At 30.6% G+C, this 19,406-nt stretch overlaps 1 protein-coding gene across 1 annotated transcript; it reads right to left on the reverse strand.

Annotated features, from left to right (window-relative positions):
• Positions 1-12,988: 12,988 nt before the first annotated feature.
• Positions 12,989-16,725, reverse strand: LOC112278671 (protochlorophyllide-dependent translocon component 52, chloroplastic). Its single transcript, XM_024512284.3, has 8 exons — positions 16,440-16,725; positions 15,805-16,344; positions 15,443-15,633; positions 15,229-15,295; positions 14,829-14,990; positions 14,224-14,454; positions 13,857-14,044; positions 12,989-13,372 (listed from the first exon to the last, which is right to left on the reverse strand). Exons 1-8 carry the CDS (start codon positions 16,446-16,448, stop codon positions 13,108-13,110), a joined length of 1,653 nt encoding a protein of 550 aa, XP_024368052.1. The 5' UTR covers positions 16,449-16,725; the 3' UTR covers positions 12,989-13,107.
• Positions 16,726-19,406: the final 2,681 nt, after the last annotated feature.

Below are 19,406 nucleotides of genomic sequence, written 5' to 3' on the forward strand. Positions count from 1 at the left end.
TACTACACACTGAGAATTCCTTCTAAGGTTGTGGTACCAAATGGATTGTAACTTGCCATCTATTCAAAGAAGAATATGTCATTCTTGAGAATCTTTATTTCGATTTTGGCATATCAAAGGTTTTGATAGTTGCAACGTCTTATCTGATAGGTTAACAAATGATAGTTCTTGAGTTGAATCTGCTGGTTGTTGGTTCTCGATCTCCTAAGCAGTAAAAAATTCAAAGAAATAATGTTACAAGATAGAATGAAATCTCCATTGGGCTTCTTTTGCTTTATAGTAAAGAATTTTTTAAGTCTTTATTTTAATTTTGATGCATGTTATTGATAAAAAGCTTTAATTTTGGCTGATGCATTTATTAGATTCCTAAATGGCTCCCATGTGCGTTTATTAATATCATATCTAGGCCAATGTACTAGATATTTTAACCTATTTCAAAGCGGCCTTGAATCTAAGGCTTCTTCCACATTAAATTCTTCATTACTATCCACTTCTATAGGAGGTAAAGGCATTTGTTTCTTTCCTTGTATATCCATTGTCTTGTATGGCTCAAGTAAAAATACATGGAACACAAGATAGATTTTCATAGATTTTCGTAGGTATAATAGATAAGCAATTGGATTGATCTGTTTACAAATAGAAAATGGTCAAAGCCTATGATAATTTAGCTTATCACAAGAACAAATAGTTTTAATATTACGACAAAGTAACCTTACATTATCACATACATGGAATTGAGATTGTTCTTTGTGATAGACATCTACGTTGGCTTTTTGTTGTTCTTAAGCTTCTTTTAATTGTGCCTTCATTATTTCATGTAGCTCTAACAATTGATTTTCTACATCTTTTATCCTAGAATTATCAACTTTTGAAAAATCAAAAGTATCAAATCATGGATAATAACCATAATTGGCAAAAAAAAGTATTTGTTGAATAAAAAAATGTACCAAATTATTGTAAGTAAACTTTGCCAATGGCAAAAGAGTTGTCCAATCATCTTATTGATACTTGATGCTACATCTCAAATACTGCTCTAAAACTTGATTTATCCGTTTTATTTGCGTATCAATTTGAGAGTGGAAAGCTGAAGATATTTTTATATCCATCTTCGATACCTTGAAAAGAGTTCTTTAAAATCTCAATAAAAGTTGTGTTTCTTTCTCTGATATAATATCCCTTACTAATCCATAATAGTGATAGATGTTGTCAAAGAAGAGTTTAGCTATTCTTTTACCTGTGATAGATTTTGTACATGGTATAAAATGTGCCATCTTGGTGAAACGATCTACAATCACGAATATGGAATCATATGAACTTGAAATTGAAAGATCCATGATAAAATCCATAGAGATAGAAGACCATGGTTGTTCTGATATAGGTAATGGTTGGAAGAGTCTATAAGGTCGATGATGAGGAATTTTTTTATCTTGAATAAATATTACATGTGTGCACAATTTTTTTAATAATCTTCCACATTTGAAGCCACCAAAAATCTTTAGATATAAGTTTCAAAGTCTTATTATATCTAAAATATTATGTTGTAAAGAAATTATGACAAGCTTTAAGAGAATATAAGCCAGCTTCTTCTTCTGGAACATATAAGCATCTTTTAAAATAGAATAGATTCTCTTTAAATTCAAATTTAGAAGTATCTTGAGACTTAGAAGAATTATTTTTAATATCATGAATAATAAGGTCTGAGAACATACTTGCTTGAATCTTCTTGAGAAAAGTCAAATTAGGAGTTAATGTTAATTTCATTACTCGGAGATGAAATTATTCTGACTTCAGTAAAATTATTTTTTGTTAATCAAAAGCTGCTTGTCTTTCTTTTGGTGTAAGATAAGAATGTCTAAAAAGGACATCAAAAAAACCTTGTTGTTTTCTTCGTCAATAAATGACATTGAATTCAAATCTTGATAAAGACATGCTCCAATAAGCCTGGCGACAATTCAAAATACATACTGACATGAAATACTTGAAGGTCTTGAGATCCATATATACTATGATTGGACTTGAAGTGCCTTCTAAATAATGATGCCATTCTTGAAAAGAATCCACGATTGCAAGAAGTTCTTTATTGTGGATCTCATAATTAATCTCGGTTAGTAAAAATTTTCTTGAATAAAAATCTACTAGATGAAGTTTGTCATGTGCTCTTATTTGTGACAAGACTACACCTAAGGCAAAGTCACATGCATCTGTCTCCATAAAAAATGCTTTAGAAAAGTTGACGCAATATAAGATTGGTGCAAAAGTAAAAGCTTTCTTCAAAGCTTCAAATGATGCTTTTGCTTCTTTACTCCACTCTAGCTTGTCTTTACAAGTTAAGCAGGTAAGTGGCACTTAATTTTTGTTGATAATCAAAAAGAGTTTAAATTAAAACATCTTTAAGTTTTTGTAATTTACAAGAAATATGAACTTCATATTCTTTTATATTTTTAGAGTAGATTAAAATATTGTCTAAGTATCAGATAATAAAATCATCTACAAACTCACAAAAAACATCATTCATAAGATATTGAAAAGCAGTTGGTGCATTCGTGAGTCCAAAAGGTATGATATTATATTCAAAGTATCTATATCTCGTTCGAAATATAGTCTTCCATTCATTTCTTTCTTTAATATGGACCAGATTGTATGCTCTTCATAGATCTATTTTTGTATAGATCTTAGCTTCATTTAATTGATCAAGAAGTCCAGATATCAAAAGCAAAGGATATCTATTCTTGATGGTAATCTTGTTGAGTCGTTGATAATCTACACACATTTGCAATGATCCATCTTTTGTCTTCACAAATAAGATATGAGCTCTTGTAAGAGATTTTGAATGGCATATAAAATTATAAACTAAGTTCTCATCAATGTACTTCTTGATTTCAGTCAACCCATTTTGTGATAAACTATAGATTGGACTAAATGGCTATTGAACAAACATATGGATGATGCTCTACAAAAATATCTGCATTCTTTTTCTCAAAAACATCTTAAAAATCTTGATATTAACTTGAAATTTTACTTGAAATCTTTCCATCATTTAAAATGGGTGTGGCATAAATAACATAAAACGATCTTTCTTTTGTAGTATGCAAACAAGCTTTTGTACCTACAAGTACAGATTTGGTTACACTAGAATCATGGCTTTCTATTGGATTAGAAAAATTCTTAATAATATTTGAAGAAAAGTCAAGTTTATGAGAAATCTAATCTATCATAAGATTATATTTTTCCAGCCACAATAAACCTAAAATGACTAGATTAGAGGAAGATCTAATTATATTAAAAATTATATGACTATTATGACCATTTATTACTACATCTATAGAAAATATTTTATGAGTAACATCTCTAGAAGATAACGGACAATCATCTATGACTTCTACCTGTACAAATTTAGTTTTTTGTATTAACTATATATTATGACTTTTAACAATTTTTTCATCTAAAAAATAAACTAAGGCTCTTGAATCTATTAAAGTAAAGGCTTTGAAATTATTAGATCCTAAATGAATATCTATTGTAAAACAAGAAAAAGGTTCTGAGGAGAGAATAGGACCTTTATTAGAAATTGTATAAGATTTCAGCCGTATGGTCTCTATTGTAGCTGGACGAATTTATTTTTTGACATGTTTTCATCTTTGATAGCAGTACTTCTTATTTTGTAGTTGTATCATTTCTTTGGACAATATTGAGCAGCGTGTTTAGCTTCTCCATTATAGAAACATAGTCCTTTTTGACGACCATAAGACTTTTCTTGTTCAGTAAGTAGTTTAAAACGTATTATATCAATTTACGTGTCTTCTACTTTCAAATATTTAGATTGAAAAGTTGTTGATATTATCATTGAATTGTAATAATGTTGAAATTTTCTTATGCAATTTTGAAATCAAAACTCAAAAAGTCAATTATCACATTTCACAACAAAGTCAATTGCTTCACTTAATGTCTAAGGATTATATAAATTGAACATCAATTTTTTTAGTTTATATTATAATTTGTAGAGAAATTGGTTGATGAGTGTTACATCATCTCTCTTGATATTTGTCACTAATTATCAAAATTATGAAGTGTATAATATTATTGATTGATTGCCTTGTTATAAGATATGAATCTTGTTGGTTGTAACACAGATTGTATCATGTTCTCCTTACATAGATCGAAACTCTATTAAGAATTCTTCTAAATTATCCAATATTGGATCACGTTGTTCAAAAAATGATGAAAACTATAATAAAGTAGAACTTGAAAGTAGTATTTCAATAAATCTAACTTGTGATCCTTGAGTTGGATGACTTTGAAGTTGTAGTTAAATCTTCAATTGTATTTGATTGATGAATCTTCAAAATTTAGATCTTGTATAATGAAACTTCTCAAGCAATCGAATTTTTTGTTCTTTAAAACTTGAACAATGTTTCATTGTAAGAGTAGTAATATGGCTTGGTATAGATATTGAAGCAAGTCCGATCATTTCTATATCTTCATTGGATGATAATCTTGTTGCTTCTTGTGGTGGTAGACTAAGTTGATGTATTGCAAGCATTAACTCTTTCATTTGCTCTTGCATTTGAGCCATTGCATTCTTCATTTCAGTAAGCTCTACCATGCTAGCACAATAAAAAAAAAAAGGTATCTATTTTTACAAAATATAATACTCAAGAATCAAGAAAAAAAATCCTAGAAATAATATCAATTTAGAAGAGGATAATCCCCAACTTCTAATATGCTTATGTCTTATCAAGACAAAGAAGTAATACACTCTTAATCAAAAAAAGATAAAGCTCTGATATTATATGTGTACTCTTGTCAATCTGCTAAAGACACAAACTAGAAGAAGATACATAAATTTGTGGAATCTATATCAAAATAAAAGTGACAAAATAGAAGAAAGTATGTAAATTTTAGGAAGAACTGGAATGGCTATTGTCAAAGACTAGAAAACATAAGACTCTTGAAACTAGACTAAAAGCAAGAAAGGAGTTGTCAAGAGTGAGGAAGGCCTCACTCTTGCCTCTATATATACTACTTAATTAAGAATTATGTGGCAACATGCTATAAGACCTCTAATACGCGTCCAATTTATAAGATATATGTCTAATTTGCAAAGGAAGTTTCTTAGGTGTATGCCATATGTCTAACTTGTACTACAAGTGGTCAACATGTTGTCATGTAGCTTCCTTGTTGGCCAAGTTTTTAACCTACCAATCACCTATAGACATGTATAAAAGCAAAGCAACATCTATAAAGCTTCTAGGAAGCTTTGTACAAGATATTATTATATTTTATCTAATTTGACTTACTTCTACCTATTTTTATTATCTAGATAATTATCAAGATAAATATGTATGTTTGTGACATCTTTATTAGGAGTTGCACAAGATTCCAACCATATAATTCCTATTATAGCTAGAGAGACTCATTTCTTGAAACATCGTCTTCTTTGGCAACCATGCTCTTTATTTTGTGATTGTATTGTTTCTTTAAATAATATTGAATAGTGTATTTGGGTTCTCCATAATATATGCACAAACCTTTTTAATGATGACAAGTCTTTTTTTTGCTAAGTAAGAGGTTTAAAACGTACCATATTAATTTATATTGATTTTGGTCTTGATGAATAAGTTTCTAAAAATTCAAAAGCTATCATTTTTACTTGACTTATTCCTCTCCAATCAAATCATTATTCTTCATTCTTTTTAAATAATCAATTATTACATGCAATGGCTTAAGTATTATATTATTCTAAATATTTTGCTTTTAGCATTTTTAATAACAAATCTTTGACATTGTCTTTAAATCCATATTGAAATTGATTGATAAGGGCTTTGTCATTTTAGTCCATATTACAAGCAAAACAATAGATTTTAGCTACATATATGATAGTTGACTGTATTCCTTGTCATAAAGATAAGAGCTTAGTTTCTTCTATTCTTTCTTGACCATTTTTTTCTAAATGTGGCTATAAATACTTCTAAGAATGAATTCAAATCATGAAGGAGTCGTGAATCATTTTTCATCAAAGATACAAATAAAAAGATAATACTTCTAAATAGAAGTATATTTATGAATCCAATTTGAGTAAATCCGTCATGACATTGAAAGAAATGCAATCTTAAATAGAGCTTGATTTATGGAAAAAATATTTGAAATTTTGATCTTATTCCATCAAACTTCTTGGACATGCTAATCCTTGTCCTTATTGTACTTGTAGAAGCAAAATTTCCTAGATTTGATTATAAGGTGGATCTATTTGTTTCCTTCAATTGCACAACTTCTTGACGCAGACTCTAAATTTCTTTTATAAGCTTAGGATTAGTGTTTCCTTGATTGGTACTAGTGATGCATGAAAATTTCATCCTAAGAGTGTTAACAAGTTCATGAAGATTTGTAATAATTACAAATATATTATTATTTTTACAAAGTATAGCATCAATAATTTTTCCTTCCATTTCGAACAATTTGAAAAATCTACAAATTAAATTAGAAGAAGGTAATGTGCAACCTTTAATGTGAAATGAAAATTTCCACAAAGAAGAATAATCTTATTTCTTTAAAGAAAAAACCAATGTTAAAAAATTAAATAATTAGTTTAAAAATGGATAATCTACAACCTTCAAAACATAACAATAGAAGTAGGATAATTTAATTATTTCTAAAAAAAGATAAAAATAATGAATTAGGATTCTTGTCAAACTATCAAGAACATAAACCTCAAAGAATTAAAATATCAATACACTCTTGTGTTAATCAAAAAGACTAAAAAATCACTTAAAGATCATATAGTATTCAATTAGAATGGCTATCTCTAAAGACAAGAAGAATAAAAAGTCTTGATATAAGACTAAAGACTAGAAAGGTATTGATAAGAATAGAGAAGACTTCATTCTTACCTCCATATATACTCTTAACTAGGAGCTAAGTGACGATATTCTATAGGACCTCCAAAATATGTTGACTTTGTAAAACTCGTATCTTTAACTTGCAAGACAAGTTTTCTATATGTGTATCACATAGTTAGCTTGTTCTGTAAGCTATCAACATGTGGTTAATTTTTTGACCAAATTTCTAACTTTCCAATCAACTATCAACAAATGTGAAGTCAAAGTTGCATCCAAGAAGCTTCTAAAAAGTTCTTTTAGAAAATATTATGAAATAAATTTACTTTTATTTACTTCTATTTAATGATATAAGTAAATAATAGAATAAATATATATGCCCATGACATATGAATTTTTATAGCAATTGTAAAATGAAGAAGAAAAAGAAGTGTATAAAGTCATATATGACCATAATAATGATAATACTATTAATTTTTATATAGTGTATAATACAAAGATTGATATTAACTTTAGATATAAAGAGAAATTATATCATAATATAATTGAAAATATTTGAATATAATAATTACTTATTAACCATATTTTTTAATTATATTTAAATTATCTACTAATTTTTATCTTCATGCCTATTAATGCTAAATATTTTAAATATTTAGATTTTAATAAATATTTTGTCAAAGCATCATCTATTATGTCTTTAGTTTGATAGAATAAAATACAAATATCTCCATGTTTAATACTTTTCTAATATGATGATATTTTATATAAATATATAATATAATTGATTATGATAGTATAGATATTTAGTTAAAAAAATTATAGATTGATTAAAGTAAGGCTTAAAATTAGTGATAGCCTATGTTATTTTTTAATTTTTTATTTAAATGGCTTCTTTTTTTCATGTGAAGTATTAGCTATATAGTTTTTTTCAATACAAGACAATGCTCTTATAGTTTGTTTTCAACTTTGCCAAAAAATAAATCTAAAGGCTAATGTAAATACATAATCTAAAGTAGTTTTTTTTTTAGATATTCTTGTATTTATATAAACTATATATTTTATTGTCATAGTGTAAATAAATCTATGTGATTTTATTTATTTATTTATTTATTATATTATATAAAATATTATAAAAAAATTAAAATCTTACATTTTCTAAATTATAGACTTGTTAAAATTTATAAACATACCATCATGATAGAAAGCATTACAAATAAGAGAGAAGAGAGACAACAATTCAAATTTTTTAAAACAAAACACAAAAAAGTCAACATAAAAGGTATCAAATCAAAGGCTCTATATCTAAATATTGAACGATTTAATAAAGCATTTTAAGTAAACCATAAGTTTGATAGACCACCAAAATAGGAGATTGGATCAAATCAAAACTTATAAAATTCTATCTATTTGTAAAATCAACTTAAATCAACAAGTATGTCAAGTTTGGAAACCATAAGTAAAAAACTAACTAATCAACTTGCTAGTAAGGAAATTGAATTGCAATCAACAACAAGTTCAAAGAAAAATGTGGCAATTGTAAGCATTTACAAATTAAGAGGTTTTTGTATTAAGAAGAAGAATTTGAAAGAATAGAAAACTTTCAATCAATTTATTAATGTCAATGTGAATAAAAAGTATTATTCTATTTATTTTATATTATTAGTAATTAAAAAAATAATTAAATAATAATATAAATTCTTATTTTATTATTATATTGTTGGTTTAATATATAATATATATTATTTCTTGTATAAAAAATAAGAGTTGAATTTTGTCATGTTTATAAATTATTTTTTTCTTTAATTTTTTATTTTGAAATATAAATAATAATATATTTTTAATATTTTTTGAATTTAGAGATTTTTGTGTGAACTAAATTTGATACTTACACATATTGGAGTACTATCTACTAAAATATCTTCTCAGTTAGAAATTCATAATTTCTTATGTAGAATTTTTAAATCTTATAAAATTTTTATATTATTCTCTATTTTTATAAGGTTAGTATACAAAGAAAAAGATAGATCTTTTTAAAATTGATTTTTTTTTTTTTTAATAATAATAAAGAATACCATGTTAAATTTTAATTTTTTAAAGTTTTTATTAGCCTTTTAGTTTTATAAATCTTGTGATTTTTTAGATCGTGTCATGTCTTCAATTATTTTATTGATCTACTGATGCTACTAAAACTCTAACTTAAAAAAAAGTTAGATTTAGTTTAAAATTAAAATTAAAAATATTAAAAAAAAATTAAAAATTATATATTCTAAATTTCTAATTATATCATTAGAATTATAAGCATCAAAATAGTAAGTTAAGTCAATTCAAAATTAATAGAAAAATCCATCAAATACTTTTAACATACCTTTGTAATATTAAATCATAAATACTAAATCTTATGTAAACAAATAGACCTTTGAATAAGTTATATTTTGTATAGTATAAATATATACTATTTCAAACTAGATATTCTATGTGTAATATAAAAGAAACCACCTTAAATTAGTTATTTTGTGTTTGCAAAGAAAATATGTCTACAATCAAAAATCAGCTTTACAAAATAATAATCTATAAAAGTCTATAAGGTTAATCTATCCTTTTAGAAATCTAATAACTTCTAAAATAAAAACACGTTCAAAATTTTAACCAAACCATTAGAAATGTAATTAATAAAAAGAAAAAGATAGATTAATTTAAGACTTTGAATTAAATATATCAATTTTTTATAGGATATTATTGTAATTAAAAAAATAAATTTCAATAAAAATAAGTATTTTATAAATAGAATTAATAAAATTTTAAAAGAAATTTTAGTTTTAATTAATATTAGAAAGAATTTATTTTATTATTTTAAATAACTAATACTTTCTAAGCTTTAAAAATATTTAGTATTCTAAATAAAACACTATAATTTTAAGTATTAAAAGTAGTAGAATTAATTAAGAAGTTAAAATATTATAATAAAGAAAATAAAGAAAATATTAATAAGTAAAAGTCTTTATATTAAAAAATCTAAAAACTAGTAGAACATTCTAAATCTACCACTAATTTAGTAGATCCTAAAAATTAATATGTATATCAAATTAAAACTTAAAAATATTTTATATATGTAATATTAAATAAAAAACCAAATTAATCCAATCTTTAATATCTAACAATCTAAAAACTTCTAAAATAATTTGATTACACTATTGCAGCTTAAGAATCCAAAATACAAAAGATAACAAACTTAAAACTTACAAAAGGTATTTTTATTATAAAAATAATTTTATAAGTGCAAAGTTAAAATGTATAAACTTATAAGTCTAAAATCTTGTAGAGCATGTTATTTATGTAAGAAAATTTATAGATTCTAAAATTTTTAAAAAATTATCTTTTTAATATTAAAATATAAAAAGTATAAAAATTGCATACATCCATATAATACTAAAACCTATAATTTAAAATTTTGAACTATAAACTTGTATCCTATGACACCTTTATAATATTGAATTCTAAACTTTAAATCCAAAAATTTAAATCTTAAAAAAAAAAGATATATGATGTGCATCAATATTTTTGTTTACATATAATAACCACAACATATCCCATACCTTGTTTTTAAACACACCACACATTCAAAACTAATAAAAAAGCAAAATAAAATGATAACATACTTAATCAAAGACCAAGTTGATTTCTAATTGTGTCTACTACTTAGGCTACCAAAACTTACTTGTTGCTTATTTCGTCTTTGTTTCTACAAACACGCCATACTACAGCTACTCGCCTTCACACCATATCACTATTTTTATTTTCTCAACTAGGTTCATAAACCAGCGCAGCTCTCGTATTCATTAGGGTCTGCCATTCTTATTTCCATCTTCCGTTCATAGCTTTCCAGACGTGTTTTCCCCTCAGTATGAGTTTATCTTCACCTCATTTGCCAACTGCACTTTGCAAGCTTTGTTTGATTGCTTCTTTGGTTAAGTTTTGCGTCTTTATGGTCTTAACTCTAACGCAGAAAGAGTAGCGGTTTTCTAGTCCAAAGCTTGTTTTGTCAACTCAACCTTTGCCTTGGAGCTTGTAAGTTCCTGAACAACTGTCAGCTCCTCCTCTCTAGCCTTACAGCATTGCCCAGATCACATTGAAGCTCCATCACCTCCCTCTCATTTACGTCTGAATTAAGCTTCAAAGTGTGTATGCCGGTCCATGTACAATAGCTTTCTCTTCCCGCACCCGGTGTTCAAAGCCTCAAGCTTTCAGTAGCAACTTGTCATGAACTCCTTGCAGTTTCTCATTATCGATACTAGGAGTTGCCTCGGCCAGTTTCAAAGTATCAATGATAGTTTTGCTGGTCTCAGACGCGTCTGATATTCAGATTTGTTTAGTTTGGAATTCTTTTCAAGTTTGTTGAACCCTGTGTTTAGGTAAGCTATACCTTGGGCAATCTTGTCTAGCGCTCCTGGAACTACTTTGAACCCTTCTAGTAATGAGGTAAATTGTCTGTCTATGGTGATATGTTTTGCTGGCGCAGTTTCTCTTCTATTGAATTCTGTGTTTGCGTAGCTGCAGCCTGTGCGCCACCTTTGAATAGAACTGTCGGTTCAGGTAGTCACTTTTATTTTCTTCTTGGACTCTTACAGCATTTACTCACCCAAAAAGCACCCGCATCATTTGAAGATCAGCCACAGGAATTGCATCCATGAGCACATTGAATCCCTTCCCCAGAATTGCAGCCGTATAGCGGCTGAAAAGATATTCCTCGGCAGTGGCCACCAATGGTTCCCGTCACTGCATTTGTGCCACACGCTGCGGCGCCCACCATTTTGACCTCGAAATCTTGTAGCAGCCTTGCTTCTTCCGCTCTCACGATGCTAGCTGAATGCTCGTCTTTTACACCCAAGGCTGGGCCTATCACTCTTTTAACCGCCTCGTCTTTCAGGGCTTCTGATTTCACTGAGACTCTTACAACATTTAACGACACCTAGGTCTACCCTAAACAACAATTTGTCTTTTCAGATGCGGAAAGTTGGTCTTTATTCGGCTTTTTCATGACGAACGTTTCCGACATGACATCCGTGCTCGACCTCCCTCATGCACGACTTTTCTAGACCCCGCTTATACGATAAAGAAAACAAAGACCAGGAAGAGTGGAATACAAAGGTTGATAGGCAAAGGCTCGAGTTTTAGGTCTCTGTTAGGCCAATGTAAATCCATAGTGTTAAATTTGAGCTGTGGGTCGACGTCACCTAAGCTGTCCAATGCCTGGAAGTGCTCTGCGTTGGGGTCCCGCTTCGATAACTTATTTTGTTGGTTACAAGTCTCTATTTTGCGTGGAGCTGTTACACTTGAATACATTACAGGAATGTGTTGCTTCAATGCTTTCAATGATCTTTACACTACAAGCAATTGCAGGATTGGGTTTGCAGTCTACCGAATCCACTTACCCTCAGAATGATCTCACAGCTCTGAGCCGTTATTGAGGGAATCCCCACCCTCACGGTTATGCGCATCTTGTCATCTCTCCTCTTGCAATCATCTGGGTTAGCATGCTTCGAGTTCGAATGTTATAAATGAACTAAGAATTAGTGCTCGGGGTTGTCTCAAATTGAAGGTTGAGCTAGTATTCAGAATGTGACGGTTGAATTGCTTTACAACTTGCAGGGTATCACTAGACATAATAGTGTTCTAGCCCATCGAGCTCGACTAGAATTCGCTACTTGAAACCTGGACAGAATCTCGGCAAATAGACTAGATTTCGAGAGGCAAACTAATTTAACAGCCAGTGAGTCAGTAATTTCCGACCAACGACGGTGAACATTTCGCCACGGTCACAACTATTACATTTTGTTTGAGCCCCTACAAAACAATGACACACTTTATCGCATAGACTCTTATTGTTTCATGAACACAATTGATTGTCAGAATTTCTGAGTTCTAGTCTGTCTGTTGTGGGGGCATCGGTTTTCGCTGATACTACCACCCAACGAGCACAATCTGGGAAGGATGGTGAAGAAAGGAGACATCTATCAAAGTCAACTGCATTTGGAAACAAGATATTGTACCGCCTGAAGAAATGAAGAACACAAAGAAAAAATCATCTGCAAGTTTGAGATGAAATACAAGCATCGATATCTGTTAATATACACTCAACACCCTGCAATGGGAAGTTTCTAAGAGAGCTCAACTGTTAAATTTGTTGCAAAAGCATAAAAATCACAACCTGCGAGAACCTACAATATTCAACACCGACACCGATCTGTTTTTTCATATCTTTACTCTTATGGTTCTATTTCACAACAGCGTGATTGTAGTCATGGAAGTAGAAGGTTTTGTATGTAAAATGAGCCAGCCATTTAGAAAGAATTGTTGATACCACTGCTCCAATGACGAGGGGTATGCTGAGGGCTGCTACCGGACGAAAAGGGACAACAGCGGATGCTGCCACCACACCCACCAGAGCAATTGCAAGTATTTGCAGTCCAACCTCCAAGGCTTTGAAATTCTTCAAAGCATTACTACACGACTTGCACTTCACCACGTGTTGATTGAACCTGCACGTCATCAAATAGTGATAGAGAGGTTACAAGGTAAAGTTTTAACAGAAAAATGGAACCCGTTAATAATAACAGATGATTTTATCACTAGAAAATGTTGGCATACATGATCCAATCACCTTGTAACTTCATTGCTAGAATAAAGCAAAAAGAGCATGAATGATGAATATGAGAATCTGGTATTGCTTGCAGGTGTCCGCTACCCTTCCCCTTGCAAGTGGCAATCCATAGGATGTCCACGAACTTCCCTGACAATAGTCACTCATAAATTTTATCGCTAGTACGTTTCGCACCCATCATTGCTACAAATTCTATGGCCTTGGTTTCGTTGTTGCGGCACCCAAATCCACGAAATCTTATATGGGACAGAATATACGTCGGTGGACATATTCTGTTATGACGTAGTGCCAGAAGTAAAGTCAATTACCCTGAAAAAAATCACAATATTAAAGAAATGCAAAAAAGTGAGAAATTCCATTACCTGTCTAATATAATACGTTTAGGTGGAGAAGGAGGCAGATTATCCTCAAATCTTCCTGACCAGTCAGGACAGCCGCCTGCGAAATCATTTAACCATCTGCGGAAACCAGCGACGTAAGCATCTGCAGTCGTAGGTATGTAGGCTCGCTTAAACCAGTTCTCCGGACCCTCAACCTGCAACCTTCTCTCCTGTATTTTGAACCGGTCTGAAAGCGTCAAAATCTGATGCGACTTCTCATGAATAAAGTGTCAATCAAAAGTTTCTAATCCAAAATCAAGCAATTCAAAACTGATACAACAACACAATTCTCTACGTTAAGTCCTCTCAAGCAGTTCTCAGTACCTACAGTGAAAGGATCAGAACTTACCAGAAGATGAAGTAAATACATATCCGAATCAAGAACCAAGTTGTTGGTCATGTGTAAGACCCACGGTGGTGTAATTTTAAACAAGAAAGTAGCAAAGTTTCGAGGGAATGACCAAATCAGTCGAGATTTTCCTGGAGAAACTGGGATACACAGGAAGAGAAGCGAAACTTTTTTTGGCTTCGTCGCTTTCTTCTCCGAATTCTTTTCCTCCCTAGTTTCCATATTTGTACCCTGTGACATTTTCGCCGGAAAATCTCAGGTTCTATTCATGAAAGCGTTAACGTATACCAATACGTGCACACGCCAATTCAAAGACACGAGCCAAGGTACGGAGTAGCCGAACTTTAATTTTCTTGCAGTTTAAAGATTAGACTGCTGTTCGAACTTTGCATCATTTATTTTTCCCTTCATGACTTATGTTTCACTTCCTAAGATAATCTCCAAAGTCACAGCTTTGTGGATTTGGTAGTCATGATTTCAAAGAAGTATTCCAATTAATCTAGCCATCCGCCAATAGGCCAGCGTTAGTCAAGAACTATTAACTGCAAAAAGACTTGAACATACGACTAGCACTGAAGATCTCAGCACACTAGAGCATGACTTACAGGAATATGCTGCTTATTATTGCCACCTAAAGTAAATTGCAGCAGGAAAGAAACAGGAGGAATGAAGGTTTCAACGCTTTTTTCATCCTCTCCTTTGAATCCTGAAGGGGCGATCTTTGTTGTAATCGTGAAATTCAACGGTTCCGCACTTTTTCGATTTCCCTACAAATTTGGGAATCCAAATAAGGCAGTTAGGAAATTAACCGTCACGATGAACAGAGTTATATGACACTTTCATGCAGACACCTCACAAGATCTGATCAAGTCAATAAATACATAAAAGTGTGTACTAAAACTCCATTGAATTCAGGAAAGTATCTGCAAACCACTCGACTATCTGATCAACTTAGACCAATGTGTTCCCAGCTCATGGACCCCAATAGCAGATGGCATGATAAACCTGGATTTTGTGATGAGCGAAGTTGACGTGTGCCGGGTCCATCAGGTTCTCAATCAAGGTTTCATACCTGCAAATTAATTGAATAAATACATGTCATTTATAAGCAATGAAACAATCTGGTTAATAAACAACATGGTTATAAATTTTGATACCTCAACTCTCTAACTGGGCAAGATCAAGGGAAATGATAGAATCTAGGGTTTCAGAAGCTAACGAGTATTCCAAGTCACGTAATGATATATCGTATCCGAAATCTGGATCACTAAGCTCTGAGAAGACTGGAGGAGGGTTGGCAGCAGCCTCTATGTTGACGGGTCCTTGTGAAAGGTCGGACCAGAACCATAAGATGCCTTGCTGCTCCATGCTGGGATAAACTGATACGCAAGCCCTTTTCGATCTATGACGCTGCGAGTACCATAAACCCTCAGTGTCAGTATGAAACATAAACTAATGTCGAAACAGAAACTAAAGTTACAAGCATTTTCTACGAAGCGATAGTGCATGTACTTCACGTGTACGATTTTGAAATTCGTGTCCAGCTCAGTCTATAGAGTAGCTCAGTTAGGTTTGACCTACCTGTTTGCCATCTTTGGGAGCCTGTGGAATTCCTGTACACTCACCAGAATCACCCTTGAAAGTCCACCCATGGTAGGAGCATCTCAAATGCCCTTCTTCGCTAATGCTGCCCTCCGACAGAGGAGCCAACCGGTGAGGACACTGATCATCGTATACTTGCCATTTGCTAGTTGACTTGTCCCACCAAATGGCCAAGGGTCGACCTAAAATAGTAGCAGGATGAGGGGAGTTTTTATCAAGATCCCTCTCAACTGCAACGGGATACCACTGAGTGTTCCAATTAAACGCCGATTCCTCACTTGAGCGTTGCACTTCTGGTGCCTCCGGCTTCTCCACCATCGCCTGCCTCGTTCCATGTTCCCTGCTATCAACACTATCCCCATTTCCAATTGAAGCAAAAACTGTCTTTGTTGAGCGAGGGAGCCTCGTGACGCGAGCCAATTTGCACTCAACATTCCATGAATCCTGCGCTACATGTTTGTTGGGCAATGCTCCACCTTTCACAGAACACTGCAGCCCCAAGGCATTCACGACAGTAATCTGCACAGCCATCGTAAAACCGAACATTACTAAAAGTTCTCACTGGTTCCTCATCATACAATGTATCTCCAAAACTTAACTTTCTATACCCATACCGAATTCATTCCCTGGCTTCAAAAACTTCCGCTGAACCCAAAAACCTCTCCCCCTCCCTTCCAACTTCCTCCTGCGCCACTCGCAACCAGTAAGTCCGACCACCAGTCAAATCCAATCCCAACGCAAGCCACAATCCCTGATTACTCACTCCCTTCCCCCCTCTCTTCAGTCCTTCCCCGCAAAGCTCAGCCTCACTGAATAACTCACCCTCGGCCTCACTTCCTCGCACAGTACACTGCACTCCCCCTCACACACTCAGTCTCAAGTCCTCACTGTGTGGGAGGAAGGTGGGGTGGAAGTGAAGACCCCCCTTCAACGACTCTGCTCTTATTGATATCGACCTCCATCAACTCCCTTATCCTCCAAATCTATCACCTGCCCACCACTGAACGGAAAACAACAATTAAAGGGGAGCAAAAAAGGCAAAAGTCGCGAGGGGCGAGGTTTGGTTGTGAGATGCGTGAGTGCATCACATGTAAAGATGAGCTTTACTTGTATGGACAGTGAAGGAAAAGGATGGCCTGATTTTCTGGAGGTTGTCTAAAAATAGGACAACTGGGTCATTTTTCTTGATAAATGCGTTCGTAGTGCAGTTCATGGATGACAAAATTAGAAATGCTTTTCCGACTTTTGCACAGAGGTGTTGTGTAATTGTTGATGGATTTTTTCATTGTGTTGTTTTTATCATTGGCTGAGTCGAATCTAAAATTCACATGTTTTAAGCAAAAACAATTGTGTGAAAACTTGGAGCAATTTATTTTTATGTATGTAAATATAATTTTTCAAAAAAAAACACATTTTGAAGACCAAATATTTTGTCATTTATTTATTTTTACTTTTTCATATATGAGATTTTTTTATAACTAAAATTATATAAATTAGACTTTTTCAACTATTGAAATACAACATGATATTTTTCTAAGAAAGTGTTGGTATGGTAATAAAATAAATAATTAATTAAACAACTTGAAATGAAGAATTTGATTTATATTATATGTATGTATATGTATATATACATGCTAATAAAAGACTTGTGATTGCATAATTTTAAAGAATATTTTGTTTTATGTTTGATTAAATCTTCTAAAGTTTTCATGTTTATAATATAATCTTTATTATGGATATACAACAAACTACAACCATAATCATTTTAGAAACATTTCATAACTTTTTAGATCTCATAAATACATGTCCTACTTCTTATTAATCTATACTAACTTTTAGAATTTCATTGAATCCTCTAATGTTATCTAAAGACTTTAAAGAACCTTCAAAATTTATCAAAAGCTTCTATAGACTTCTAAAACTATGTGAGACTATTTATATTATTTTAAAAGTATATATGAAACTTTATACATATTTTTAGGATATTTTATAGTTTTTAGAATATCTCCAAAGAATGTCTACAAAATTTAGTTATTATAATATAAACAAAGAGACTTAATAAGAGATGCCTTAGTCTTACCAATACTACTTTTAAATCAATACATGTGTTGTTTTGTTTGTAACATTCTTTTCTATCCTTTATTATTATTATTATTTATTATTTATTTTTGATATTTAATAAGTTTTTGATTCTTTAATTTTTTATCTTTTATATCTTCTACTCAAACTTCTAAAAAAAAATTATATATATATAGAAACATATATATATATATATATATATATATATATATATATATATATATATATATATATATATATGTGTTTTTATACTATTCACCTTAAAATATGTTTAAAAAAATTTAGTTGTAAAAACTATAAAATTTTTAATAAATATAGACTTCAATAAAATATTAAATATTGATAATTATAATTAATTATTTAAAAATATTTTATATTTTTCATCAATATGTATTTTATTACAATAAATTTATTCTTCAAATATATATGTATATATATATATATATATATATATATATATATATATGCACACATACAAAGGTTATTTTGATTTTTTTAAATAACAATACATATTCATCATTTAGAAATATTTTTATTCTTAGATTTATCAAAAAAAAAAATTCATGTAGAATTTTAAACATTGTAATGCTTCAAATAATAATTTAAACTAATTCTATTTTATTTTTCTAGATTGACAATGTAAAATTTTTTAATTCATATTTAGAATAATTTAATTGTATATCTATATATATATATATATATATATATATATATATATTAGGTGTTGTTAAAGCCATATCCCAATGTTATTAAAGCCACATCTTCCTAGCTATCTTATGATTGATTCTCTCCATTTCTTGTCTCCATTGTCATATTGTAACATGATTATATGGTGAAAGAAGAAAGAAAAACTTATATTATTGAGGAGCTTATATGAAATTACTTTTGCAAATCATCTTAGAAATATAGATAATAGACAAAGAGATAGAAAAAAATTAATAAATGCTAATATTGCCTTCTTGAAGAAGAGACTTCTATTTACTTTGTAGGAGCTTAAGTGTCCCAAATCAAAGTAAATAAGATAAATTATAAATATAGGCATTTTTAGGAAGGAATTAAGAATAGGTTTTAGTAAAAATCACCTCAAAATTTGAAGAATTGATACCTGGAAAGGACCAATTGTGAATCAAGATCGAAATTAGACCCGAAGGCACAAACTATACACCTATATTGACTTCAAGGTTCTTTAGTTGATTGGAGAGTGAGATTTGAGAGTAGACTTGTGAGAGGATTTTTCAGAGTTGATTTCATGTCATTTGAAGGCATATTGAGGTTTTGAAGGCTTCTCAAAATAAACAATCTATTCAATAGATTTGGATTTTGTAGAATAAAAAAGGTCACAATTTTGAGGATTTTGTAAAGATTATAGCATATTTATAGGTGAATTTTTTTCAATCTATCATTGTATTAGTTTTAAATGTGTTTGTAAAATTTGATGTTAATCAAAGAGTTAAATTGACGGTTATGAAAGTTTTGCAGGGTATGAATTCAAATAATTAAAA

The sequence above is a fragment of the Physcomitrium patens genome, chromosome 2 (assembly GCF_059467195.1).
Source record: "Physcomitrium patens ecotype Gransden chromosome 2, ASM5946719v1, whole genome shotgun sequence".
In the NCBI taxonomy this organism is placed as follows: domain Eukaryota; kingdom Viridiplantae; phylum Streptophyta; class Bryopsida; order Funariales; family Funariaceae; genus Physcomitrium; species Physcomitrium patens.

Bases quoted from the DNA above. Each gene is read 5' to 3' on its own strand.
- LOC112278671 (XM_024512284.3), bottom strand. The intron at 15,634-15,804 runs GTAGGTCAAACC...TGGTACTCGCAG, and splicing joins CTCCCAAAGATGGCAAACAG to CGTCATAGATCGAAAAGGGC. The intron at 13,373-13,856 runs GTAATGGAATTT...GATGACGTGCAG, and splicing joins AAACGTATTATATTAGACAG to GTTCAATCAACACGTGGTGA.